Source organism: Meriones unguiculatus, chromosome 14 (assembly GCF_030254825.1).
Source record: "Meriones unguiculatus strain TT.TT164.6M chromosome 14, Bangor_MerUng_6.1, whole genome shotgun sequence".
Lineage (NCBI taxonomy): Eukaryota > Metazoa > Chordata > Mammalia > Rodentia > Muridae > Meriones > Meriones unguiculatus.
The window spans coordinates 1,555,001-1,582,715 of record NC_083361.1 but is presented as its reverse complement, the minus strand read 5'-3'; the positions used below and the strand labels follow the sequence as shown (position 1 = coordinate 1,582,715).

Genomic DNA, 27,715 nt, shown 5'->3' with positions numbered 1-27,715 from the left:
CCCCTCCTCACTAGGGCAGGACTTGATGAGGAGGAAGCAGGATGAATTGGGTGGTGAGTCCTGGATTTTCTTTTCTTTTTTTGGTCTAGAATCATAGTTTATGTCTGAGTCATCTCCACCATGCCTTCCATGCTTGCCTGTCTTCTCAGAGGGTTCTTGTTTTTCTGGTTGTAATTCCTTCGTTCTGCTCTGTTCAAATGTCTTCCTATCACGGTCAGGGGCCCTCAGGCCCTCTCCGCCCTTGGTTTGGGTCCAGGGCCTCTTGTTAGCCGCTTTTCAGGAAATTAAAATGGACAAACTCAGAGGTAGGGTGAGGGCAGGGGTTGGTTCAGCGGAGACACTCGCATTTCAGCGAGGGTGGACTAGGGGCCTGGGTGCCCGGGGGGGAGAGCCAGCCACTCCACCATGCTGGGCAAGGCGCCCAAGGCCCTGCACTGGCCTAGAGTTGCTGCCTCCTGTGACCCAGGCTGACAGTTTTGGTCCAGGTGAGACAAGGAGACCAGAAGAAAAGAGAACGCTGAGACCTGGGAGCTCTGGCTGCCTCTCCTCTGAGTGTCCAGGACAGAAGGGGGCCCAGGCCAGGACCCAGCTCTCCCCTTCCTCTGCTCCTGCCCAGCTAGGGGCAGGGGTCACTCTGATTTCAATGGCTCGCGTCCTTCACAGCAACACTTTGGTTTGAGGAGAGATACAGAAAGGAGATCAAGAGTTGTGATAGAAGAAAAAAAAAAGGGGGGGAGGGAAAGAGAGAAACAGAGAGAGAGACAGAACAGATAAAAATCAAAGAGGGAATCAAACCATCCAACAGTTGGTTTTCCTTTGTCCATTCTTTTTGCTTTCCTTTTTTTTTTTTTTCTTTTAAAGCTTTCTCAGTTGATTGGTGGGGAGGGAGCTTGGGGCTCTCACCCGCGTCCCTGACACCCTCTCTCAGCCCCACCCACCCGCTTCCATCCACCCTGGCTGAGGGACAGGCCCTGCCCCAGCCGCACCCTCCTCCGGCTTTCCGAAGACGACGTCCATGAGGTATTTGTGAAGAGAAAGAAGTTTCCACCAATCCGTCCGCCTCGGCGACCAAAGGCCTGGACCGCTCTGCAGGGCCTGGCTCCAGCTGCGGCTGCTTCTCGTCTAGAAGAGTCCTCGTCTTCTTTCCCGTATATATATCTCTCTATATATATCTATAAATTCTTTTTTCTAGTTTAATTTATTGTTTGTTTGGTTTTCTGTTTTTGTTTTTTTGTGGGTTTTTTTTTGTTTTTTTGTTTTTGTTTTTTTGTTTTGGTTCAAAACTTTGTTGGCCTCCATGATAGCAGGACGGCAAAGGTGGCTCCCCGCAGCGTCTCCTCTGTCCACTGTGAGATGTGTCCAGGGCTAGGCAAATACAGGGTCCAGCCAAGACTCATGGGAGCGGTGGCTGCCATGGTGCCCGCTTGCATGGGCAAACACAGGTCACGGCCAAGTCACCACCGTGTGGACCCTGAGGGAGATGCCATCCGGAGGAGCCGACCACTGGGTGTGTGCACTGAAGGGTGGGGAGGGAGAGGCATCTGCCAGCGTCAGAGGGGCGCAGGGCGGGCGGACAGAGGCAAGTTAATCTTTTTGGTTTCTGGTTAATGTTAGAGGGCGTGAGATCCCACGGATAGGCACTGGAATATGATTTTCTTTTCAGGGAAACTGACGGACAGGATGGAAAGACAACTTGGATGCCCTCCCTTCACCCCCCTCTGCTTGAGGTGACCACCTTCCCATAGCCTGGGGAGGAGACACACTCCAGAACATCAAAAGGGGGGTGGGGTGGGGAGGACCTTTTGGGAGCTGGAACTTGGCAAAAATGGCCTAGCCCACCCTTCAAGGGAAAGGGGAGGAACAGGGAACAAAAAAAGCCCGTTCCCAGGCCTTCCTCTGAACTCTCCCCAGGCCAGGGGTGGGGTGGGTTAAAGCGAGACCCCTGCCCTGTCAGGGAGAGCTGGGGGCAGGGGAGAGGGGACACATGGAAGGGACACACATTCTGTTGAGCGCAACGCTAAAAATTCTGTACATCCTTTGGATGAAGCTACTGAATATTTGGTGTAAGGTTGTTCCGGTCCTTTCCCTCTTTACCTTCTGGAAAAGACCATTTGGCAGGTGGCTCCTGCCCCAGGCAATGCCCTGTCTCCGCTGGCCCAGGGCTGAGGCTAGGCCAGCAGGCTGGCACATTCTCTGGTCCGTTCTCTGCCCACCCCCAGGGGGGTGGGGTTGGGAGTTGGCCCCACAGCCAGGGCGGGCTCCGCGGCATGAGGTCCGGCCTGCCGGAGGCTGCTCCGTTCCTGGCTGAGGGTTCTTATTTGGTGTCTTAGCAGTGAGCACTCCAAGATCTGGCTCGAGACTGGTTTTTGGTTTGTTTGACTTGGGGGTGGGGTTGGCTTGGGGGTGTTTGGTTTTTGTTCACTTGTTTTTCATCTGTGGTTCCTTTAGGGAAGCTGGTTTCTGTTGTGAATATTTTTGGTTTCCTTTTGTGTTGGTTGGTTTCTTTCTTTTTTTCTTTTTGGTTGGATTTTTGGTCTTCCTCCTTTGTCACTCCTGCTCCGAAGATCCACTGTGTCTCCCACCAGCCTCCTCGCCCTCTCCTGAGCTGGAGAGCAAGGTGGGGTGGGGTCGTCAGCGGAGTGGGAGGGGAGGCCTGGTGGGCTCTCACTCAGCCTTGGCCCCTGCCTCGGGCCCCCCCGGGCCTCCAGGGGTCTGTGCTGCCACTTCACTGCAAGTGGAGGACGCCGAGGATGAAGAGGATGAGGACAGGCCAGGAGACTTGCTGGAGATGGAGGCTGCCACGGCCGCGGCCGCCGCCGACACCAGGCCCACGCCTGGCGGGGCGCTGAGCAGGGGCAGCCCGGCGTGGTTCAGGAAGAGAGGCGAGGTCACCAGGCCAGGGCTCCCCGGGGCCGCACCGGCCGCCCCCAGCACCAGGCTCCCGCTGCCGTCAAGGCTGGTAAGGGGCAGTGTTCCACCAGAGGCCAGGGCTGGCGGGGAGAGAGAGAGGCTGAGCTGGAGGCTCACCAGGCCAGGGAGCCCTTCGCCTCCTCTGTGGCCTGCCTGAGCCCCATCCCCGTTTGCCCCACTGACCCCCATGACTCAGCACCCCTCACACCTTCCCCAAAGACAGAAGGGGATGAAGAGGCGAGCAATGCAGTGAGCAGGGCGGGATGGCATGGCTGGGGCGGCGGTGAAAGGGCTCGAGGCCCAGGAGAGGGCAGGACTGAGGGAATGGGGTGACGAGGCAGCACGCACCTTGGATGGTGGCCAAAGGGTTGTTGCTCATGAGGGCTGGACTCAGCCCCGAGCTCAACCCCACAATTGTGCTTCTGCAAGAGCAAAGCAGAGGCATTAGCGAGGACAGGAGCCCACGGAAGAACGAGGCGCAGCTCCCCACCCTGAAGGCCGCTGCACTTACCCGGTGCTGGGGCTCAGGCCCGACAAGCCCAGAGCCGAGTGGCCGCCTTGAGGGCTCGGGTTTGTGCTGTTGGTGGTGGCCGGGGGCGGGGGGGTGACAGAGGGGATGGAGTTGAGAGGGGGCGCAGCTCCGCCCCCGCCCCCACCCCCTCCTGCTGTCCGGCTGGGGTGGAGCGTCCCCACAGCTGAGGATAAGGTAGTAACTGCCAGAGAGAGACAAAGGAGGGTCCTGAGCTCCCTCTGGCCCAGCCAGAGTCTCGCCGCCCAAAGCGGAGAAACACACAGTCTTCCCCTCCCCAGATCCCGACAGCCCCACGTCACGGCAGCAGTCACCGTAATCGCTCACACCGGCTGCTGCAAACCACTTTGACGTGGACGAGAAACGGACTGCCCAGGAGGCACGGTCCCGTGGCTCTCCCTGGGGGCAGGGCTGCATCGGGCTCCGTCTGTGCTGCTGGGGGCTCACGGGTGGGCAACCCGAGGCCACGGATGGCCACGACACTCAAGAGCGGGGAGCCCGAGGCCACGGACGGCCACGATGCTCTGGCTAGACCAGCTCCCAGCCTGGTCTCAGCTGTGCCCTATGGTGACCCTCTCTGACCTTCATGGAAGATGGGACCACGCTCATGAGCTGAGTGTGAGGATTACGTCAGTCCATATGGCTTAGAAAGAACTGGACCAGCGGTGGCAGCTCCTTCTCAGTAACTTATTATTTCTCAACCCGAGAGGAGCAGTATGGTGTTTGTTTTGTGTTAGTATTTCTTTTTTTTTTTACACACACCTGTAATCCCAGCACTCTGGGAGGCAGAGGTAGGCGGATCTCTATGAGTTCCAGGCCAGCCTGGTCTGCAAAGTGAATCCAGGACAGCCAGGGCCACACAGAGAAACTCTGTCTTCAAAAACAACTTTTTTTTTTTTTTTTTTTAAACAGGCTGGAGAGGTGGTTCAGCAGTGAAGAGGACCTGGGTTTGGGTCTCAGCGCCCACATGGCAGCTCACAACTGTTAACCACTCCAGTTCCCGGGGTCCAGTCCCTCTTCTGGCGCCTACTGGGCACTGCACGCTCACGAGGCGCAGAAAAAATAAAGAAATGAACTGTTGAAAGAAATAACGAGGCTGCAGATGGAGCCCGGAGCAAGCTCCGTCGCAGGGCGGTCTGAGGTGGTCCCTTCTAGAGCAGCCCAGATCTTGTGGACAAATTGTACACTCAGAAACAACCTCTGGGCTCACAGGCACATCCACGACGGAGGCCAGGGACCATGAGGGTCCCCTTCCAGCAGCCCGCAGGCATCAGCGCCAGCACCGGGCCTCAGGCCGTGGCCCAGCCCTCCCCCTCCCCCTCCCTCTCAGCCTGCCCCTCACCTGTTGTGCTCAGACTGCTAGAAGCTTGGGACAGTGGTAAGGTCCCTGGGGGCCCTTGGGGTGTGACCTGGGAAGAGAAGGAAGAACATCAGCCTCCAAAGGTGCTCCCTGTGTGTCCACTGCCCCAGGCACAGGGTGGGGACACGGTACAGGCGCACCGTCCTCCCCCCAGTACCCCCTCTCCTCTGACACTCTCCCGTCCACCTAAGGTCCCTGCAGAGCTGCGACCCATCTGCAGGGACCATCTGAACGCCAGCTCCGTTGGCTCCCTAGAAGGGACACACCTGTCTTTGTAAGAGCAAGCCTGGGTTACAAAGGAAGTTTGAGCCAGCCTGGGCTACCTGCCGTGTAATCCTCTCTTCAAAAAAAAAAAAAAAAAAAAGGAGGATCAGGAGTCCAGAGCCTCTCCCACAAAAGAGACACAGCCATAGGGCGGGCGCCATCATCCTTAGAGGGTTTGACCACATCTCCTATCAGCTCAGAACCCTTCCTAACAAAATCACAAGACAGAAAAAACAGTCCTGCCACCACCATGAGAACAGGGACAGAGCAGCCAGGAGGACTCTGCCCCCCCCCAACTCCCAAGCCCTTCCCATGCTGGAACCGGTGGGCTGTGTCCTCGGTGGCCCTCCGTGTGGCCAGCTGGCCCTGGTCCTTCCTCCCGGCCCTGGAGCTGAGGGCCTTCTCTCTGGGTATCACAAACACGAATAAAGGGACACAAGAGAGGACATCAAGGACGTGTCTAATATCGAAGAGGACCCGTGTGTGGCTGTGGGGACCTCACACACTAATGATGGCCCTGCCTGCCCCAGCAGCGTGTGTACTCCGACCTGGGCCATGCTGGACCCCTCCTCCACGGCAGCGTCCCCGTGACAACTCTGTGTAGCCACATCAGTGTATCTGTGGGAGTTTGTGCCCACCACAGAACACAACAGTTTGGGGCCTGGAGAGGGTTTGCTGCCAAGGCTGGCGGCCTGAATTTGATTCCTGGGACCCACAGGAACCTACATGGTGCAGGGAGAGAAGTGACCCCCGAAGGTTGCCTTCTGACCTCGGGTGGGGTGGCTTGTCTTCCTGAAAACCGTGTCCCCTTGCGACTGCTCTATGTGTGCCACACTCTCCCCTGAACCTCTGGGGACAAGCCCCCTGGTCTCTAGGTTAGCCTGCTTCACGGAGATGCCTCCAGGCTTGTGCCCCGCCCCGGCCCCCCGGCCCCCGGCCCCCGCCCCGGGGGGGGTACCAGGTGAGGGCTGTAGCTGGCCGGCTTCCCGGGGCTGGGCAGCATGGGCGGCGCGCTGCAGGGGTTGATGCGCTTCTCCTTCTGGCGCCGGTTGCAGAACCACACGCGAATCACTTCCTTCTCCATGTGCAGCTGCTCGGCGATCAGCAGGATCTCCTCTGAGGTAGGCTTCTGGTTCTGCGGGCGGAGGGGGCGCAGAGGGCGGTGAGCGCGCGCCCCCGGCTACGCCCGCTCCGGCCGCCAGGGGGCGCGGCTCACCGCTAGGAAACTCTTCTCTAAGGCGAAACGGACATTGGTCTCGATGCTGGTCCTCTTCTTGCGCCTCCGGCCCGGCAGCCCGTCGAACCCCAGGCTGGGGCTGCTCAGCTGGTTTGGGCTGGGTAGGCTTGAGTCCACGGACATAGTCTCTGCGGAGGCGGGAGGTGGGCGAGGCGGTGAGCGACCGCCTCCCGCCCGGCCCGGCCCGGCCCGCGCCCCGCGGAGGCCCCGCCCGCTCACCGGCGTCGTTGAGCCACTTCTCCAGCAGGGGCTTCAGTTTGCACATGTTCTTGAAGCTCAGGTTGAGGGCCTCGAAGCGGGAGATGGTGGTCTGGCTGAAGTCATTGCCATAGAGCTTGCCCATGGCCAGGCCCACGTCGCCCTGGTCCGGGGAGGAGGGGTGGGGCTGGAGGTTAGGGCGGGGCCTCCGGAGCCAAGCCACGCCCACCCGCCGCCCCCACCGCGGCCGCAGACCTGCGTGAAGCCCAGCTTGATGCGGCGTTGCTTGAAGGTGCGAGCGAACTGCTCCAGCTCCTCCAGGTCGCTGGGCTCCTCCGGGTGGGATGGCGGCTCCAAGCATTTTGGGGGCTGCGGGTGTGAGAGGTGCGGGTCGGACAGCGTGGGGCGAGTCACAGCCTGGTGGGGTGGGCAGTGCGTGGGATGCAGGACGGGGCCAGACGCGGGTCCTGCTAACTGCTCCACTCTGCTGCCGGCCCTGCTGCTCTCAGAGCCCGGCACCTCTCCTTAGAGACCCGACTCCCATAGGGCGCAGCCAGCGTCTTGTTGATGGCTCAGTGGGCTCAAAGCCTAGAGCGGACGGGGCTGGGCGAGGGGAGGGGCTGCCCGGTGGGCCCAGCCTGAGTCCCAAGCCAACGTTTCCTTCCATAGAAGAGAAACCCTCGCTGCGCCTCTGCCTGTGCCCTGGATCTTTCGGAAGTTAAGATTACTAACAAGCCCATTTGTAGAGTGAAGCCCGCGTCCGTCCACAGGTGTGGCGACAGCGTGCAGGTGCCCGGGCTGCAGGTGGCTGCTAAGTGGGTTAAGGATGCTGAAAACGGGAGGTAGGGCGTGTGGAGGGCGGGAGGCATGTGGGATCTGTCTTGAGCTCAGGTGTTCCGCACAATTATAACTGCTCTAAAACCCCTAAAGACCCCATAGCAAACATACAGTTGCTCTGGAGAACAAGGCAGGGTTCTGCTTTCAATGCCAGCGTGGGCCAGAGTGAGTGCCAGCCTGGCCACCTTAGAAAAACTGTCTCAAATTAAGGTGTGAAGAGAGGGCTGGTTCAGTGGGGCGGCCCCTGTGAAGAATCCCCCAGTGAGGGGCTGGGGAGTGGCTCAGTGGTAGAGCCCCTGCCTAGAATCCCCCAGTGAGGGGCTGGGGTGTGGCTCAGTGGTAGAGCATCTGCCTAGAATCCTCCAGTGAGGGGCTGGGGTGTGGCTCAGTGGGGGAGCCCCTGCCTAGAATCCCCCAGTGAGGAGCTGGGGTGTGGCTCAGTGATAGAGCCCCTGCCTAGACTCCCCCAGTGAGGGGCTGGGGTGTGGCTCAGTGGGGGAGCCCCTGCCTAGGATCCCCCAGTGAGGGTGGGGTGTGGCTCAGTGGTGGAGCCCCTGCCTAGAATCCCCCAGTGAGGGGCTGGGGTGTGGCTCAGTGGTGGAGCCCCTGCCTAGAGTCCCCCAGTGAGGGTGGGGTGTGGCTCAGTGATAGAGCCCCTGCCTAGAGTTCCCCAGTGAGGGGCTGGGGTGTGGCTCAGTGGTGGAGCCCCTGCCTAGAGTTCCCCAGTGAGGGGCTGGGGTGTGGCTCAGTGGTAGAGCCCCTGCCTAGATACTCATCATCTTGTGCTGACTAAAACATAAATAAAATAAAACGAAGTCTTAAAAGCAGTGGCTTTCTAACGGAGAGAACATACAGAAATGACTAGGGAAGACAGCTAGGCAGTAAACAGGAAGCAGCCCCTCTCCTGGGGTAAAAGACTGGAAGCTCTGGGAGTCTGTCACGGACCTTTGACGGTCTAAGGCTCTGGGTGGGTGTGTTCGGGAGGTCATGAGGGCGTGAGGCCCCTGTGGGTTCAGGCATCACCGTGTATCGGACATGCCAAGTTTGGTCTCGGCAGGACCCCTCCTGGAAGGAAGCCGGCCCTGCAGCCAAGTGAGTTCAGGGCCTAAGCCAGACCTGCGTGGGTCCGGGGGACCTTTCGGTGTTTCTGACAGCGTTCACCTGTGCCTGTACCTGTGTGTGCACAAATGTGCTGGTCCATGTGGATGGCTGAAGTCAACGTCAGCTGGGAACCTTTCCTCAGTTGATTGCTACTTTTTTTTGGTTTGGTTTTTTTGAGACAGGGTTTCTCTGTGTAGCCCTGGCTGCCCTGGACCAGCCTGTGTAGACCAGGCTGGCCTTGAACACGCAGAGACACGCTGCTGGGATTAAAGGCATGTGCCACCACGCCCAGTTGCTTGCTTCTTGGGCTTCTCAGTGACCCTGAAGCTGTGGACTTGGCTAGCTGGCTGGCCGAGGCCCCACCACTCGGTACCCTCCGTGCCCAGGGATGAGCTTAGCTTGCCACACTCAGCTTTTAACCTGGTTTCTGAGGACTCCTAGAGCCCAGGGCTTTGTGTTATACGGCGGGCCCTTTACCCACTGAGCCATCGCCCTGGCCTCTGGGCTCATCAGCTCTTCAAATCAGATTTTCAAAGGCGTCCATGTTCAGAAAGCCTTTGGGACCCTCAGTCTGGTCTGACTTGCTATCCAGGAAGGAGGGAGCTGAGGCAGACGGGAGCCTAGCTTACCTGAGCTCCTGCTGCCAGCTGGTGGCAGAGTAGGGCTCCCACGGCCCCCCACCCCATCCCCTCAGCCCTAGCTAGGCCAGGGCGCCATCAAGCGGTGGACAGCCTCACCTGTGTGGGGAGTCCCGTCCGAGGCTGGGGGGTCAGGATCGCTCCCTGGGTTTGCTGAGGTAGCTGGAATAGATTTGGCGTCGGGAGCAGGCCTGGGGGGGTGAGAACACACAGGTGAGGGGGGGGGGCGAGAACACATAGGTGAGGGGGGTGAGAACACACAGGATGAGGAGGGGGGCAGGCCTGGGGGGCGAGAACACAGGTGAGCGGGGGGGCAGGCCTGAGGGGCGAGAACACACAGGTGAGTGGGGAGGGGGGTCATGCTCGAGGCTCACCTGGCTGGCCCTGCTGGGCCTGCGGCAGCAGGAACTGAGCGGGCGGCTGGAGGTGGTGGCCGGGGACCAGCACCAGCTGCTGCAGCTGGAGGAGCTGCTGAATGTCCTGGGGAGGGTGGACAGACACACAGACTGAGTCCCGCTGGGCCTCCGCCTCAGCACTCGGCTGCAGCCCGGACCCCGGCGCCCGGCGCCCGGCGCAGGGAGGGGGCTCGGAACAGCGCGGCAGCTGGTGCAGCCAGGCCCACCCTCCAAGCTGCCTGGGAGGCTGCTCTTCGCTTCTCCCTTCCTGGTGAAATGTTTGCCTTGCCTTACATTCCAACAGAACAAACAGACTTGTTTAAAAATGTAAACCACACCGAGTCCTTTCTCTCTTTAAAATGCTCCCGAGGCATAGATATGATGTCTGGAATTATCTCTAACACGCTCCGGCAAATAGCAGGTGTGTGCATTGGCACGGGCGCACGGAGAGAGCTCTGGCACTAATTTACGTCAGGAAGAGAGCTCAGGATGTGAACTGATTTACAGAGAGGGTCTCTGCAGACGATCAAGCGAGGACAAGGCCGAGAGAGTGCGCTCTGATGGTGATGGTGAAGGAGGACTCAGGCCAGGAGCTCGCTGTGTGCCCGCAGTCAAAGCCTGACGCCGAGAGGGGGCAGGGAGGCGGGAGACATGGCCCAGTGGGTAAGAGAAGCTGCTGCTCTCCCCCAGGACCTGGGTTCAAATCCCTGCGCTGACATCTGGCCACTCACAACAAGCCCCTGTAACTCTAGGTCGGGAGAAGCCAGCCCCTTCTCCTGGCTTCCATGGGCATCCACGCACGTGTGGCACACACAGACACGCATGTACAAAGAACTTATGGGTAACAGAAGTTAAAGGATTCTTTTGAGACAGGGTTCTCTTTTGTAGCCCTGGCTGGCCTAGAACTCAAATCTGTAGACCAGGCCGGACCTGAACTCATAAAAAGCCGCCTGCCTCTGCCTCCCAAGCTGGGACAGAAGGTGTGCGCCACCACTACCCAGCTGACAAAATCAAATCTTAAAAAAGGAAAAGAAAAAATGTAAAAAAAAAAAAAAAAAAAAAGCAGAGCACGGTGGCACACGCCTGTGATCCCAGCACTCAGGAGGCAGAGGCAGGCGGAGCTCTGTGAGTTCAAGGACAGCCTGGTCTACAGAGCGAATCCAGGACAGCCAGGGCTACACAGAGACACCCTGTCTCAAAGAGAGGGGGTAGAGGGAGGGAGGAACAGGGCTGAGGGGTGGAGGGAGGGAGGAACAGGGCTGAGGGTGAGCCCGGTGGTGGAGACAAGCCTAGAACCCAGCAGGGAGTGCTGGGCCCATGGCCGCAGCAGAGAACTTGCCTGAGGTCCAGTGACTTCTCTGCCAAGTCCTGGAACACGCAGGAGCGTGTGCTGGCACAGGGCTCAGTGGGAAGGCGCTTGCCACCTCTCCTCACAGCCGGACTTTAGCCCTGAGAGCCACCCCTGACACCCACAATTTGCTGGAGCATATGCGCACACACACGCACACGTACAGGGTGAATGCACGTATCAAAATTATGCAAAAGTTGATAATAGAGACAAACAGCGCAGAGAGGAGGTAAACACTCGGGAAAGAAGACTGCAAGCCAAGGAGGGAGGCCGGGAAAACACGGACCAGCCACCCCAGACCTCCATGGGGCGTTTCTCGTGAGCCCGGGAGCAGGCCGTGACCACACGGACGCTCTCGGGACCGTGGCCGTCCTGTCTTGAGTCCCCGGCCTGGCTCAGCAGGCCGCTCCTCTCCCGGGGCTCTCCCGCCCTGTGACCCCCGTCCAGCCACAACAGCCCCTCCTGGGCATCAGGGAGGCCGCGGTTACTACTGCCAGAACCGCCCTTTGCACTTCACGACGCCTGTCCGGCTCCCTTGGCCTGTGCACACTCCTCCCGCCTCACTCTGCCCTGCCGGAGCTTCCCGGGACGGAGGCTCAGAGCCGTGCACCCCCTCACCCTGGGGGGGGGACGGAGGCCCAGAGCCGTGCACCCCCTCACCCTGGGGGGGACGGAGGCCCAGAGCCGTGCACCCCCTCACCCTGGGGGGGACGGAGGCTCAGAGCCGTGCACCCCCTCACCCTGGGGGGGGACGGAGGCCCAGAGCCGTGCACCCCCTCACCCTGGGGGGGACGGAGGCCCAGGCCGTGCACCCCCTCACCCTGGGGGGGACGGAGGCCCAGAGCCGTGCACCCCCCCACCCTGGAGGGCTGCTCACTCGCTCCCCCACTCCCCCACTCTTAGGTGCCAGCGGCTCACCCAGGCTCGGCAGGAGGCCCCTGGCCGCGATCGGAGCCGCCGGGCTCCCGCCAGCCGCTTGGGGGCGCGCAAGGGCAGCGGCCCAGGCTGCGGCGGAGAAGCTGGCGGGGGAAGCCTGGACGGCGCCGAGCCGGTGAGCGCGCCCGGCCCTTGACCGTGCAGCCTGGAGCACCTGGAGCACAGACGGCCCGGCTGGCCTCAGACTCCGGTCCTCCGGCCTCTGCCTCACCACCGGGATGAGGTGGGCATTCCGCGGCTCAGGGCGCCGGCTCCGCTCCGCTGAGGACGGGGCGGGAGGACAGACGCATGGGGGGCGGCGAGCACCCTTTCCCCTCAGGCCTGCCCCCCCAGGTGGGGGTGGGGCATGGAGCCAAGCGAGGGAGCGGGAGGGCGGCGCCCGGAGCTGGCCAGCTGCGACGGCCCAGGTGCCGCCTCACCCCAGTGCACAGCGAGGGGCCCTCCCCCACCCCCCGGCTGCAGGGTGCCGTGTGGGCTAGCCTCAGCAGAGCAAGTGGTGGCCAGCCCTGGACCCCGTCATGAGTGAGGTCCAGACGGGAGAGGGGAGGAGGCGAGGAGGCGGCAGGTGGCGGGAGCTGCGCGGTGCTCTAACTGGGGGGGGGGGGGGAGGGCGGGGGCGGGGGAGGGGCAGGGCGACATGCCAGTGGGCACAGTTTCGGTCAGATGGGAAGGAAAAGTTCTCTTGCTAAGGTGAGGAAGTGGCTGTGTGAATGACACACCGCACTTTTCCGAACAGCTGAAACAGTGGGCTGGGGCGTATGGGACCGCCCGCAGTCCCAGCCCCTGCCCTGTGGAGGCGGGAAGGTGAGGGGTTCAAGGTCAGCCTGGCTGCACAGAGCCGGCCAGCCAGGATGGATCACACAGGGCTCTGTCTGAGAACAACAGTAATCTTTGTCAGTGCCGGGGACTGAACCCGGGACCTCAGGCATGCCAGACAGGTGCTCTACCACGGAAGCTGCGCCTGAGCCCCCACCCCCAAGACCCTAAGTGTCCCACGGCGCAGAAACAATAAACACTTGTGGTGACGGGTTTGTTACACAGCCTCTGCAGTCACCGTGTTACTGAGTCATTCTTCCCCCGGTTGGTCGTCACTTTCTTATCTGTGAGGTGAGGACGAACTGTGTCATTCTTCCCTGGGCTTTGCTGGGGCCTGAGTGATGCCATTATCCAGACAGCGCTTTGGAAATCTGGACACTTACAGGCGCCGGCCGCCACTGTCTCCCCACGGCCCCCGCCCCACCAGGAGCTGTCAGGGTGAGACGGGACCCCCCTGCCATGCAGACACCCCCCCCCCCGCCATGCACACCCCCCTCCCAGCCACCGACAGGCTCTGTAGAGCAGGACAGCCACCTGCCGGGGCTGTGGGGCCACTGAGTGATTCAGGGACTCCCTGCTAGGCCAGGCGGTGACACAACTGAGGCAGAGACGGGCGGATCTCAGGCAGCTGAGGCCACACAGTGAGACCCTGGGGGAGGGCTCAAGCCCAGTAAAACGCTGGCTTCTCCTGGTTCAAAGGTCATTCGGGAGTCACGCTTGACCCATGGGGTCCGTGTCCTTCCTGTGAGAGGCAGCATGTGTCCCCACTTCCCATGGCTCCTGGGTCCCTACTTCCAGGGTCTGCAGGCCCTCTTCCCCTCAGCCGGCTCCAGGAGGCAGAAAGAGCCAACCAAGTCACATCACACCCTGTTTAACACCCCTCACAAACCTGGTGCCTGCCGAGCCTGTGACAAACGCTGGGACCGGAGCCCAGGCTGCCCCCCGAACTGTGTAGCCGTGGGCGTCCCTGGACTCTCTGAGCCTGTCTGTCCCTGCCTCCTCCTCTTCCTCGTGAGCTCTGGGGTCACAGGTGTGTGCCACATACACTGTGCTGGTGACCACAGAAGCCAGGACCTCCCGTAAGCACGCCCACCAACTGGCCACAGCCCCGAAACAACTGTGCTTCGCTTTTCTTGGGTTAGAGGCTCACGCTGTAGCCCAGGTGGTCTGGAGCACTGGGCAGTCCTCCTGCCTCCGCCTCCTGAGGACGAGAGCTACAGGCCTGTGATGCCACACCTGGCTTTAGAATGATTTCAGTCCCTTGTCTTCATGCTCTCCCTCAGGCCTGCCTCCTCACTCACTTCATTTTGTACCTGTGTGTGGTGTGTGTGTGGTGTATGTGTGGTGTGTAGTGTGGTGTGTAGTGTGGTGTGTGCACGCCTGTACACACGAGTACACATGCGTGCAGGGACAGGCGGAGGTGAGTGGCGGGTGTGATCACTGACTCTCCCCTGTAGTTTTGAGGCAGGGTCTCTCGCTAAAGCGGAAAGCCCACAGTTCAGCTGGGCTGGGGCCAGCAAGCCCCAGTGTCTCGCTGCCTCCCCCGAGCCAGGACCTCTGGCTGGAACTGCTGAGCCCGGGGTTTTCCTGGGGCGCTGGGTCCCCCGAGTCTCGGCTTTATGAACCTCACAGACCGCTACGGCCCCAGGCTGCAGCAGTGTGTCACGAGGCTAAGGCTGGCCTGACCCGCAGCCTCCACCTCCCCGTGCTGGGCTGTGAGCCCCCAGGCCTGGCTTCCCCTCACCTCTGAGCAGCAGTCCCTGCCCACGTCACCGCCACCAGCCATGAAGCTTCCCCCTGGCCTTACACAAGCCGCCTGGCCGGCCGTTCCCTCTCCCTGCCCCCCATCCCCCAACACTGACTCACTCAGCTCTCGCTCTCAGGGGCCATCTTCTCAGTGAAATCTCTCCTAACCGCGAGCGAGCCCGGGCTCCTCCCTTTCCCACGAGGCCTTGTTTTGTTTTGCACACCACCCTCCCTCCGAACCATAGTGTGGCCTGGTCTGTGTGTTCAGCCCGTGGTCTCCCTGCCAGGGTACGCGGTCCTCAAGGACAAGTGGCACGCACCAGTGGGCAACCCGTGGATGGAAGGGAACACCCCAGCTGCTCTCCGAGGAAGAATCTGGGGAGCATTAGGAGGCGAACATGGGGTTCAAGGCCAGGCTGGGCTGTGAGGTTCAAGGTTGGCCTGGGAAGGCCGGAGAGATGGCTCAGCGCTGGGGAGACGTGCCGCCCTTTCCGAGGACCTAAGTTCCATACCGGCCTCGGGACATCTCGGGACACCCCCCACACGGCGCACATGCACACAAACACACACAGGTGCACAGAAGAGAAAAGTAAATCTAAAAACCGAAGAACTGAAGAGTCGGGGAGGGAAAAAGGAGCCGGGCAAGGTGACGCACACCTGTGACCCCAGCACTTAGAGGCAGAGGCAGGAGGATCTCTGTGAGCTCAAGGCCAGTCTATGGAGCGAGTCTGGGACAGCCAGGGCCACACAGAGAAACCCTATCTCGAAAAACCAAATAGTGGGAATGACAATAACAGCAACAACAGAGGAGCAGCATGGCCGAGGACGGCTCCCTGCAGCCCAGGAGATGCTGGCCACAGAGCAAACAACGGGGCCACGTTCAACGCGGCGAAAAACTGCGTTCCGAGTCGTCCGGCCAGCGTCACCTCTCACTGAAGTCCACGCACTGCACACTCAGGCAGGGCTGTGCAGTCTGGCCTCCACAGCTGTCCGCGCTGGGCCCACCCCCACGCCCGGCACCGTGTCCCTTCTTAACACGGCAGGGCTCTGCTGTCCGGGCCGCGCTGCCCACGCTCAGGACCCACAGGCGGTTCTCGAGGGCCCGGGTACACGGCCACACCCGCCAGTGGGCCTGTCTGGTCCCCCGAGGAGGAGACGCAGCTGTCATCTCGCTGGCCCCAGAATGACACCCAGGAGGCGTCCCTGGGGCTGGACCGTGTCAGTGATCTGAGCCACACACTCCTGCTGTCCTTCCGACATCCAGCCTCGACCTTCTGCCCAGCCAAACCTGCCAGCCGCTGGCTGTTGCCCAGCCCTCACGCATGTTCGGCTCCCGCTCGTCCAGAGGTGACCTCCACGACCCCCTCCTGGCCCCCACCCCACAGACCCTCGGGTCACTCCCTAGCCCCCTCTCAGCCTCGCACACTGCTTAAGCACCGCTCTCTGCATTCCCGGCCACTCACTGGACCAATGCAAAACCATGTTTTCACAGTCAGCCTCAGGTCCCCGGTCAATGCTGTCGATACCGACCCCTACTCCAGGTGTCTGAACACTCCCCTGAAGAGACGCCTTCCCTTTCCTTGATTGAAAAACTGTAGCAACAAAACGCTCCTCATTGATTCGATAAATATCCACATAGCTCCCTCAGCAGAGCGCACCACGCCGAGCACCGGCCGGCCAATTATCCAACTGTATGTAACAGAACCGTCCTTTCATCGGGCCTCGGAGGAGCTGCGGGGGAGCATCCTGACGGGCCGTTTAACCAGCGAGGGAACTTTCCCTGAGTATTTATATTATAATACCATTTTAAAGGGGAGGGGGCATGAATGTTTTGTTTGTTTGTTTGTTTGTTTTTGTTTTGTTTTGTGGTACCGGGGTTTGAACTTCAGGCAAACCAGGCAAGTGATATAGAGCTTTTCAGCAGAGCCACACCCCAGCCCCTCACTGGGGGATTCTAGGCAGGGGCTCCACCACTGAGCCACACCCCAGCCCCTCACTGGGGGAGTCTAGGCAGGGGCTCCACCACTGAGCCATGTCCCCAGTCCCTCACTGGGGAACTCTAGGTAGGGGCTCTAATAGTGAGCCACACCCCAGCCCCTCACTGGGGGACTCTAGGCAGGGGCTCCACCACTGAGCACACCCAGCCCCTCACTGGGGCATTGAGGCAGGGGCTCTCTATTATGAACACCCACAGCCTTAAGAGTGCTTCTGACTAGACTTCTTAGTATTTTCAAATGTAACACATTCAGTTTCTCTACAAGCCAGGGAGTGTCCTGGGAGGCAAAAGTGACTGTGACTCATTCCTAAGTCCCTAGATTCTGCCAGCGTCCAACACACAGGAGCCCTGGGGACGTTAGTGACATGGCTGCGGGGACAGAGCAGAGGAGGCAAAGGGAGCTGGGGTGGGCCCAGGAGAGGGGCCCAGGAGCTGGTCTAGAGTGGTGTGGCCGTGGGTAAGTCAGGGCAGGAGGAGCTGAGCCTGGCGCTGTGGGCTCCCCATCACACAGGAGGTATGGCCCACACCACCACAGGGCGGCTCGGCCCGTGAGAATGAATTCCCAGAATTTGTATTCAGCTTTGCACCTGCTGAGAGGAGAAAGGAGCAAGAAGAAAGGGCTGCAGGGGGAAGGGCAGGGGGAGGTGGTCACCGAGCAGGATGGGACCGCAGGCGCAGAGCATCGGCCCGCCGTGGCCCTGAGGCCGGGAACACAGGGAGCGGGAGGGCTCCGAGGCCACCGTGGCGGCAGGCCCACCCCAGGCCTCTGCTGGAGGGTGGGCAGTGGCCAGGGCCCGTTCAGACACAGGCAGAACAGGAATGCTCATGGCGACTACTTGGGCGTGGGGATTGGTGTGGAGGAAGAGGCCCAGGTGAAGCCAGAGGTGGAGAGCAAGATAGGGCAGAGAACTGGCTGAGTGAGTGTGTGTGAGTGTGCGAGTGTGTGAGTATGTGAGTGAGTGTGTGTGAGTGTGTGTGTGTGAGTGTGTGAGTGAGTGAGTGTGTGAGTATGTGTGCGTGAGTGTGTGTGTGTGAGTGTGTGTATGTGAGTGTGTGAGTGTGTGAGTGTGTGTGTGTGAGTGTGTGTGTGTGAGTGTGTGTGTGTGAGTGTGTGAGTGTGTGAGTGTGTGTGTGCGTGAGTGTGTGTGTGTGTGTGTGTGAGTGTGTGTGTGTGAGTGTGTGAGTGAGTGAGTGTGTGAGTGTGTGAGTGTGTGTGTGTGAGTGTGTGTGTGAGTGTGTGTGTATGTGAGTGTGTGAGTGTGTGAGTGAGTGTGTGTGAGTGAGTGTGTGTGTGTGTGAGTGTGTGAGTGTGTGTGTGTGTGAGTGTGTGTGTGAGTGTGTGTGTATGTGAGTGTGTGAGTGTGTGAGTGAGTGAGTGTGTGAGTGTGTGCGTGAGTGTGTGTGTGTGAGTGTGTGTATGTGAGTGTGTGAGTGAGTGAGTGTGTGTGCTACCAAGCAAATGCTGTGCACCTGCTGCCCAGGTCTCCGGAGGCCCGGGGGAGGGGACTGGAAACGCGTCCCGTGAAGGGTGGCTCAAGTGATGGCGCGGCAGGCAGGCAGGCCCTGTGGTGGAGCTCTGAGCTCCCAGGCCGGCTCTGCCAGTCCTCCTCAGGGGGACCCGAGGCTTGCGGTCTCGTTGCGGCCTTGGCTGAGGGACGGGGCCAGTGTTCCGAGGTGTCTGCAGACACACTCGCACAGCGCCTGGCGCAAACACAGTCATTGCCATGGGCTGAGCCTGGCGCGCTTGGGGCTACGCTAGGAAAACTCATCACGGAGCAGAGTGGTTTCCGAGTCTCTGGCCCAGGGGCAGGCCCAGCTCTGGGCTCAGGAAAGCCCCAAAGGGGCACCTACGTAATGGGCTGGACCTTCCAAAATGGGTAACTCCCGGCGAGGACAGCCCCAAGAGCTGGACAGTTCCCCTGCAGAGCTCCCCCAGGAGTAAGCAGCACACAGCGAGAAGAGTGGGGAAAGCTGCCCTCAGGGAAGTCAAAGGGGCTTCTTTGGGGCTGGGGATTTAGCTTAGTGGTAGAGTGCTTGCCTAGCAACTGCAAGGCCCTGGGTTTGATCCTCAGCTCTGGGTGGGGTGGGGGGGAATAAAAAAAGGCTTCTTTGCTGTAGGATTTCCCAAGACTTTCACCCCCTTAGAATGCAGTGAACTCAAGAGCTTGTAGAAACACGGGCAGCAGTGAGCTGCAGGGGATGAGCCTATCTGAAAGGCCATCCTGGGCTTCTCTGTGGCTACTTATTTTCTCTCCCTTTACCAGGGATTTAACCTAGTTCTTTTACATGCATGTTAGGTAAGCACCCTACCACCGAGCCACGCCCCAGCCCCTCACTGGGGGATTCTAGGCAGGGGCTCTCCTCTGAGCACACTCCAGCCCCTCACCGGGGGATTCTAGGCAGGGGCTCTACCACTGAGCCATACCCCAGCCCCTCACTGGAGGATTCTAGGCAGGGGCTCCACCACTGAGCCACACCCCAGCCCCTCACTGGGAGACTCTAGGCAGGGGCTCTACCACTGAGCCACACCCCAGCCCCTCACTGGGGGAGTCTAGGCAGGGGCTCTACCACTGAGCCACACCCAGCCCCTCACTGGGGGATTCTAGGCAGGGGCTCTACCACTGAGCCACACCCCAGCCCCTCACTGGGGGATTCTAGACAGGGGCTCTACCACTGAGCCACACCCCAGCCCCTCACTGGGGGATTCTAGACAGGGGCTCTATCAGTGAACTACATTTCTTTGGCTTTGTTTGTTTGAGGCAGGGTCTTGCTGTCCTGGAGCTCACTCTGCAGACCAGGCTGGCCTCAAATTCACAGAGATCCTCCTGCCTCTGCCTCCCCAGTGCTGGGGAAAGGCGAGGGCCACTGCACACAGCTAGGCCTTACCACGCTTGAACCACCACTTGCTAACAGACAGCACTGTATGGAAATATGTCAGCCACTGCTGAACCCCAGAAGACAGGTTAAAGTTAAGTTCCGCCCGTGGTGCCTGTAAACACGACCTTATTCTGAAATAGGCTCTTTGCAGACACGACAAATTAAAGTACGCTCACAAGATCAACACCACTACAGTGACCGCTGCCCTAAGAGGAACAAGAAATCTGGACACAGGCGGGGAGAGGAGTCCAAGCGGCAGCTCAGGCAGAGGCGGCGCGACCTGTGCAGCCTAGCTCAGGGCACCAGGGCCGGCTGGCATCACCCGGAGCTACACAAGGGTTTCCTGAGCCTTCAGATGGAGTGCAGACCCATACTAGTGGTGTCGCTGGTTGGTTTTACCCTGTTGCTTTCTGGGTTTTGCTGGTAGCTCCAGCTGGATCCACACTCACAGAGATCCTCCTGCCTCAGCAGTCTGAGCGTGGGGGTCAAAGGCGTGTGCCACCACTTCCTGGATGCGCGTATGTGTTTAATCATTTGGTTTGTAACGGCGACACCAGGAAACAAACATAGCCACTAATTCATGATGTGGGGTAGACGTGGCGGGATGAACCCGCTCTTAGGCTCAGCTCACGGGGCGCCCTCCCTTTGGGAAGATCATCCGTTGGATGAACGGAGCTGTGAGGCTCTGCTGGCGGGGCTGTGCACTGGGCCTTGGCTTTGTCTTACTCTGTCAGATAGGTCTCCTGTAGCCTAGGCTGGCCTCCAACTGGCTAAGTGCCCGGGGAAGACCTTGAACTTCTGATTCATGCCTTTCCCTGGGTGCTGGGATCACAGGCGTGCGCCACCACACTAGATCTGTGCTTGGCTTTGAACCCCGGTCTCTGGGCATGCTAAGCAAGCAGTCTAGCAGCGGAGCTGCACCCCCAAGCCTGGCGCAGGGATTCTAATTCCCACAGGACACCCTTCACGGGGAGGCGGCTTCCCGCCTCCTTGCAGTAACTGCACAGCAGCCTGTGAGGTCGGAGGACTCACGCTCCCAAGGCTCCCCACAGCTGCAGACCCGCACACGCGGCTGCTTGTCGGAGGGCCCTCGCGGACAGTCACCCCCTCCTGCGCATGCGCCCGGGCTCCAGGGAGCACGCTCCAGCGGACACCGCGCCGGGCTCCCCGCCGCCCTTACCTGTGCTGTGAGCTGGATGGGTTGGGACAAGGTGAGCTGTGGGGTCGTTGGGGGCTGGCTGGCAGGCTGTGATGGCGGCAGGTCGCCTCCCCCAGAGGAGGCTGGGGTCTGCGAGGCGGAGGCGGAGGAGGCGGAGGCGGAGGAGGCGGAGGAGGCGGCGGCGGCGGCGGCAGCGGCGTTGGCAGCGGCGCTGGACTGCTGGACCGCGGCGGCCAGCAGCTGGGCCTGCGCTTGCTGCAGGAGAAGCTGCTGCTGGGCAGGCATCAGCGCTGTGAGCTGCAGGCGGCGAGTAGGCAGGCGGGGCGGCGGGGCAGAGAAGGCAGAGAGGGGTTAGCATGCCAGTCAAGCCGTTAGGGGACATCTTTTACAGGACAGAGGGGGAGAAGGAGGGCGAGGAGGACAGTGTGAGAGAGGCCTAGAGAAGTTAGGATGCAAGTCAAGCTGTTAGGAGACACATCTTGTACAGGACGAAGGAGGAGGGGAAGATGGGGAGGAGGAAGAGGAGAAGGAAGAGGAGGAAGAGGAGGAAGAGGAGAAGGAGGAGGAGAGGCCAGAGTGACAGAGGCCTAGAGGTCTTAGGATGCAAGTCAAGCTGTTAGGAGACACATCTTTTACAGGATGGAGGAGGAGGAGAAGGAGGAAGGGGAGGAGGAGAAGGAGAGGAGAGGGAGGAGGAGGGGGAGAAGGAGGGTGTGAGAGAGCAGCTGTGGCCTTGCTGGGACTTGGCACCCCCACGGCCTGAGGCAGACGGGAGCCTCCTACCCTCTGCAGCATCCTTCACAGGTACTTACCCCAGCGAGCTGGCTGCCCGTCAACATGAGTTGGGCCTGGGGCAGATGAGGCTGAGCCGGCTGGGGGGTCGGGGGTGCTGCGGGGGCTGAGTCGCCGCTGGGGTCTTCAGCCTTGATCTGGGGAGGAGAGAGGCAGGGTCCGGGACCCCAGAATGTTAAGTGGAGGCCAGAGAGAATGCCCACCTGTGAACCAAAAAGAGGGTACGTGTGTGGCCGTGGCAGCCCTGGGCTGGCACAGGGGAGTGGGCTAGCACAGCGGCAAGGCCGCGGCTTGAGGCCTCTGCCCATTTCTCTGGCCTCAGTGTTCTTAGCGCCAGCATCCTGGCTATGCGCACACTCCCCGTGGGAGAGGAAGCACTTTCTGCCTCCCGGGAGTCAGTTTCCCCACCTGTAAAGCGGGAGAGGGCGAGGCTAGGAGCCGGGGAGGTCTCCAGGGGGACATGCCCTCACATGCTTCAGCGTGGGGCGCCAACTCTGGTGGTTGTTACTGTGTGTGTGTAGAGGCAGGCTTTCTCTGTGCAGCCCTGGCTGTCCCAGACTCACTGCGTAGACCAGGCCAGCCTGGAATTTACCGAGATCCCCCTTCCCGGGTGCTGGGGTTAAAGGCGTGTGGCCCCGTGCCCACCTAGGAGGGTACAGCTCTTATTTGTCCTTTGAAATGACATTTTGTTGAAGGGACTGCAGAGATGGCCCAGCGGTTAAGAGCACGGGCCGCTCTTCCAGAGGACCCGGGTTTGGTCCCAGCACCCACACGGCAGCTCAACTATCCATCAGTAGTAACGAAGCTGTAGGGGACCTGACACCCCCTTCTGGCCCCTGTGGGCACCAGACACGCACATTTACACAAGACGCACAGACAAACATGTATGCGAAACTCTGTTTTTGTTGTTCGAGACAGGGTTTCTCTGTGTAGCCCTGGTTGTCCTGGACTCAGACCAGGCTGGCCTCGAACTCACAGAGATCCACCTGCCTCTGTCTCCCCGAGTGCTGGGATTACAGGCGTGTGCCTCTGTGCCCAGGGTGTTTTAAAATATCACCACGGAGAGCTGGGCAGTGTGCTACGCTCCTGAAATCCGGGCACCTGGGGGTTGGAGGCAGGTGGATTGCTGTGAGCCCTAAGCCAGGGCTCCCTCACGTAGGAACACATTATCTCTCTCCATGAACGAAACAACAACTAATGAAAAAAGCGGTCAGGGATTTGAACAAGAACCGGGAAAGGGATGCGGTGGTTTTGGAGGAAGGAAAGGGAGGCCTGTAACTATATTATAATGTCAAAAATATAACAAAATACATTTTATTTTTTAAACTGGGGGGAAAAAAAACCCAGACCGAACAAACCTTACAAGCTGGAATGCATGGTGTGGGCGCCTGCAATCCTGGCCGATTACTCCTAACGTGGGAGGCTACGGCAGGAGGATTTTGATGAGTCTGAGGACCAGCCTGTGCTACACACTGAAATCCCATCTAGAGAACGTTGGTTCCGGAGACCCATGATGGGCGTGGGGGGGCGTAGCTGGGACCCCAGCAGGAGGGTGTTCCGCCCGCCCTGCTCTCTCTGGTCCGTCGTTTCAGAGTGACCCAGCCCTGGCACACACAGCAGTGCCCGGCGCGGCCTGCCCTGGGGAGGCCGCTCTGCCTTCTCCCTGTCTCTCACCATGGGTGGCTACCGTTTGCACCGAATACAGAAAACAGAGCGGCGTCAAGCCAGCCTGACTCCTCCTTTCCACAGCACGTCAGACAGCAGGGCTGAAAGGACGCTGGCTGAGGGCGTGTGGGGACATTGATGGATAACACACTTCCCAGAGCAGGCCGGACATTAGGGGCTACTTTCAGCTCAGTGTCTCATTTGGCAAAAGGAGATCTAGGGACTTATGAAAGCTGACGCGGCAGGCAGATGGGGGCGTGACGTCTGGGATGCAGAGGGAGCGGAGCTCACAGACACACGGACCCTGGGGAAAGTCCACGTGACAGGCCCCGATGCCTCAGGTTACAGGATAGACCAGTCAGAAGTTTTAGGGACAAAAGGATGAGGCATGAAATGACACTATTAGGAGCTGGAGCTACGGGGCCTCCTTAGAAAGGACATTAAGGGCTCTTTTGGCTAGTTGAAGCCAGCTTTTAAAAATACATTTACTTTATTTTACTTGTGTGTTTAAGTGTGCACATGCCATAACACACAGGCGGAGGTCAGAGGACGACTCCCGGAAATTACTTCCCGCCTTCCACCGCGTGGGTTCCAGGAATGAACTCAGGTCATTCAGGCTGCAAGCGTCCCCACCCACATAGTAGCCGGGCGCCGTGGCCCTCGGAGGCAGAGGCGGGCGGATCTCTGTGAGTTCGAGGCCAGCCTGGTCTACAAAGCAAGTCCAGGCCAGATAAGGCCAGATAAGGCTACGCAGAGAAACCCTGTCTCAAAATACAGAAATAAGAAACAAAGAACCAAAACAAACAAACAAACAAACAGACACCTGCAAACTACTCACATAGTTTTTTGAGAACATTCCCCCTGGTTAAAAACCCCACAAGGCTATGTGGCGCAGGCTGGCCTCACTCAGGGCACGCTCCTGCCTTCTCCCCATGGGGCTGAGATCAGCAGCAGTACCACCATCTTGGGGCACGCTTAGTCTGGGGAGATTCAGTGACACACTAAGGCTCCGCATGTGTTCTGATGTGTGTTATATTTTGACATGAAGTTAAGAAATATTGAAAACTCTTTTGTTTTGATTTTTTTTTTTTAAAGACAGGCTGGCCTAGCACTTGCTCTGTAGACCAGGCTAGCCCAGAACTCTGAAGAGCTCTGCCTGCGTCTGTCTCCACAGTGCTGGGATTAAAGGCGCCTGCCGTCACGCTCAGCTTTTGTTTGTGAAGCTGCCCCGTCAGGCCTCAAACTCTCCAGGTGTGACCCTGGATTCTCAAGGGTGACCTTGAACTTCTGACCTTCCTGCCTCTACCTCCTGGCGGGAGGCATCACCATGCCTGGTTTCTGGAGGACTGGGGGTCAAACCCAAGGTCACGGCGCAGACAAATGGAGCCACATCCCTGCCTGAATGTTCTGTCTGAGACAGGGTCTTGCTAAGTTGCCCAGGCTGGACCTGACTACTGCAGCCCAGGCTGGCCTCTCACCTGGCCTCGGAGCGCAGGTGGCTATCCGCTCACCACTGTGATATTTTAAGCGTCTCAGCTACGCAGGCTAATTTTCCCTTCAAGAGTGGAGGCCGGGGTCAGACCTTCCGCACACGAGGGACTCTGGGCAGAATTTAATAATCACGGTGTTTATTTCCATGTAAGTGATTCTGGTTTTCCATTCACGAAATTTCCATTTAAAAACCATTTATCGGAGCCGCCACGAACCGAAGCCGGTCATGATTTGGTAATTGTTGAGCCTGATTGATGGGTTCCCGGGGGCTGGGATTTTTGTTACCCTCGGCTGTCTATTTCTGTATCACATTTTCCATAATAAAATGTTTTTAAAAACTGAGCCACTTAACAAAATTATTATGTAAATAATAATCCGAGGCGGTGTGCACACAGGTTGGGGATGGAAGCAGCCCGTCCCGGGGGGGGGCACAAGGAGGTGTGCAGGGGTCGGGGGCAAAGGCCCAGAGAAGCAGGGTGAGGAGGCGCGGGAGAAGCGGGTGCGGGGAGGGGAGGGGCACCTCAGGCCTCTCAGTGGCCCCCTCAGGGGTACCCTGCCGGGCTGAGGTCGCAAGTCCCAGTGTGGGGACCCCCTGTCCTCACAGCCCTGGCCACAGCAGACGGAGGACCTCAGGCCCCGCCCCCAGAGAAGGGGAAACTGAGCCGCCCTGAGACAGGAAGTGACTTTCCCACGGCCACAGAGCCAAGCTGCAGGGCTGGGGGAGCAGGCCTGTCCGCACCCCCACCCCGGTGTCTGTGGTCCCTACCACCCTTGGGCCCCGCCGCTCCCCAAGTCCCATAGCCTCGCTCTGAGCCCCTGTCCCCTTGCTCTCTCCTCCAGCCCCACGGCTGTCCTCACTGGGGCTGCCGGCTGGCTGTGTGCGTGTCTCTGGGTGTGCACTCCCGTGTGTGTGAGTGTGTGCATAGGTGTGTATTTGTCTCTGTGTGTATGTCTGTGAGTGTGTGTATGTTTGTATGTATGCCTGTGTCTCTGTGTGTGTGTGTGTCTGTCTGTCTGTATGCCTGTGTCTGTGTGTGAGTGAGTGTGTGTGTCTGTGTGTATGCCTGTGTCTGTATGTATGCCTGTGTCTGTGTGTGAGTGTGTGTGTGTGTGTGTGTCTGTCTGTATGCCTGTGTCTGTGTGTGTGTGTGTGTATGTGTGTGTGTGTGTGAGTGTGTCTGTCTGTATGCCTGTGTCTGTGTGTGTGTGTGTGTGTGTGAGTGTGCCTGTATGTATGCCTGTGTCTGTGAGTGTGTGTCTATGTGTGTGTGTGTGTGAGTGTGTCTGTCTGTATGCCTGTGTCTGTGTGTGTGTGTGTGTGTATGTGTGTGTGTGTGTGTGAGTGTGTCTGTATGTATGCCTGTGTCTGTGTGTGTGTGTCTGTGTGTGTGTGTGAGTGTGTCTGTCTGTATGCCTGTGTCTGTGTGTGTGTGTGTGTGTGAGTGTGTCTGTCTGTATGCCTGTGTCTGTGTGTGTGTGTGTGTGTGAGTGTGTCTGTATGTATGCCTGTGTCTGTGTGTGAGTGTGTGTGTGTGTGTATGTATGTATGCCTGTGTCTGTGTGTGAGTGTATGTGTGTCTGTATGTGAGTGTGTGTGTGTGTCTGTATGTATGCCTGTGTCTGTGTGTGAGTGTATGTGTGTCTGTGTGTGAGTGTGTGTGTGTGTCTGTATGTATGCCTGTGTCTGTGTGTGTGTGTGTGAGTGTGTGTGTGTGTGTCTGTCTGTATGCCTGTGTCTGTGAGAGTGTGTGTGTATTTCGGGGTACAGGGCTGCTTTGGGCCCTTTGGCCAGGGAAGTCGGGATGGGGGTGGAGCCCTGGCTTCCTGTTGTGATGCCCTGGGGCTCTGGGGGGGATTTCCCTGGCCACCCCCACCCCCTGGGGAAGGGGAAGGAGCTGGGTGAGTCACAGGCCTGGGGCAGCAGCCCGAGGGTGAGAAGGGGCAGGAGGAGCCTTGTCACTGGTACCGGAGCAGCAGGACGGTCCTCGGAGGTGCTGACGACGCCTTCCTCCCGCACCCCCCACCAGATGACTTCACGCCACGGTGCCTACCTTGGTGCTGGGGCCAGTCGGGGACACAGAGAACGGGGAAACCTTATTCTGCGGGTTCTGTGGAGAGAGAGCGGGCGAGGCCATGGGAAAGGCATGCAAAGTCTGGGCACTGCCCTGCCAGGCCGCGCTGCCCCTCCCTGCCCCCGGCTCCGGCGGGCCTGACCTGATGGTTGACGTCGGGTCCATTTCTTTCCGCGTCTGTAAAGAGAGAGAAGGGGCATGCTGCCAGGCGCTCCGGCTGCCCCCACGCCCCGAGGCACGCGAGCTGCCCTCCTCTCCTGGGTGCTCCTGGGTGCCACACACTCACCTGTGTGCTCTGACGGGGAGTCCAGGCTTTGCTTCTCGGCCTCCAGGGGTTTAGACATTCTTATTTCTGGGGACAGAGAGGAAAGAAAATGGGGTGATGGAGAGGAAGCGGGAGGCCCCGAGGTCCTCCTCCCGCCCCACCCCACCTCGTTGTTCCCAGCCCTCTCCCACACGCCTCCTCTTCAGACAGCTCACGGAGAGGACTCCAAAAGGTGGCAGGGGGAGGTCGCCTCCATGACACGGGGACGGGATAGGTCACAAGAAGGACCGGTCTGGAGGAGGAGGCGGCTCCCTGCAGGACCGCAGCAGCTGGCCTGAGCCCAGCAGACAGCCTCAGCCCAGCAGGCGGCCCAGCCGGTCCTGCTCCCCCCTCCCCCCCCGCCCCCCCCCAGGTTTCAGTGAGCCACGTTTTCCACCCCGAGCAGGGTGAGAGAGACGCGCTGGGAGCTGCAGGCCCTCGGGCCTTGTTCAACCATCCTCTGGCCCACCACTTGCCCTGTCCCCGCATCCCCACACGACGCCCCAGGCCTCCGGCCTTGCCTGATGTCACGACCCTGGCAGCCCCACCCCCGCTCCAGCTGAGGCCATTCCCCCCCCCCCCCCGACCCTGCTCTTCAGTGCGGTTCTACACACTCTGTCGTTTCCAGATGCCAAGGAAGGCGGGGGCAGTGAGCCAGGTGCCAGGGGACCGGGGGCCTCCCAGTGCGAGCCCTGGCATGGCAGGCCCACGGCTGCCACCCCCCCAGCACAGAGCCCCCAGTGCCGAGAGTCCGCCTCACCCCGAGGGAGCCGAGGCTGCGGGAGCCCCAGACGCCGACCGCGCCCCTCAGTCCTGAACCAGGGCCCTGGGCCTAACCTGACCCCTCGGGCTCTCGGCTCCCGGCCTCATCCTCAGCAGCCCCCGGCCTGCGCCCACCATGTCCTGGCTCCCACCCTTCCTGGGCTTGCCTGGAGCCAGGCCAGGCGCGCCCGCGCACTGCCAGCCCCCTGCGCCTCAGCCGTGTCCAAACATCCATGAATGGGCACGTGCTCCGAGCCCCAGACCTTACCACAAGCGTGCCCG

General features: G+C 59.9%; 1 protein-coding gene across 15 annotated transcripts in view; it reads right to left on the bottom strand.

The window, feature by feature from the left end:
• Positions 1-1,179: 1,179 nt before the first annotated feature.
• Pou2f2 (POU class 2 homeobox 2) overlaps positions 1,180-27,715 on the bottom strand; it is a 35,028-nt gene continuing 8,492 nt past the window's right edge. The window contains exons 2-16 of one of the 15 annotated variants that reach the window (XM_060366415.1): positions 26,654-26,719; positions 26,510-26,544; positions 26,347-26,403; positions 21,160-21,342; positions 20,369-20,644; positions 9,449-9,554; positions 9,174-9,265; positions 6,754-6,915; positions 6,520-6,661; positions 6,280-6,428; positions 6,022-6,198; positions 4,782-4,848; positions 3,422-3,623; positions 3,259-3,332; positions 1,180-2,990 (exon numbers count right to left, since the gene is read on the bottom strand). In XM_060366415.1, the coding sequence (XP_060222398.1) occupies positions 2,665-2,990; positions 3,259-3,332; positions 3,422-3,623; positions 4,782-4,848; positions 6,022-6,198; positions 6,280-6,428; positions 6,520-6,661; positions 6,754-6,915; positions 9,174-9,265; positions 9,449-9,554; positions 20,369-20,644; positions 21,160-21,342; positions 26,347-26,403; positions 26,510-26,544; positions 26,654-26,719 (2,114 nt within the window). In that variant the 3' untranslated portion in view covers positions 1,180-2,664. The remainder of the gene's footprint in view (positions 2,991-3,258; positions 3,333-3,421; positions 3,624-4,781; positions 4,849-6,021; positions 6,199-6,279; positions 6,429-6,519; positions 6,662-6,753; positions 6,916-9,173; positions 9,266-9,448; positions 9,555-20,368; positions 20,645-21,159; positions 21,343-26,346; positions 26,404-26,509; positions 26,545-26,653; positions 26,720-27,715) is intronic. The other 14 variants (XM_060366416.1, XM_060366417.1, XM_060366418.1 and 11 more) reach the window with 14 other exon arrangements.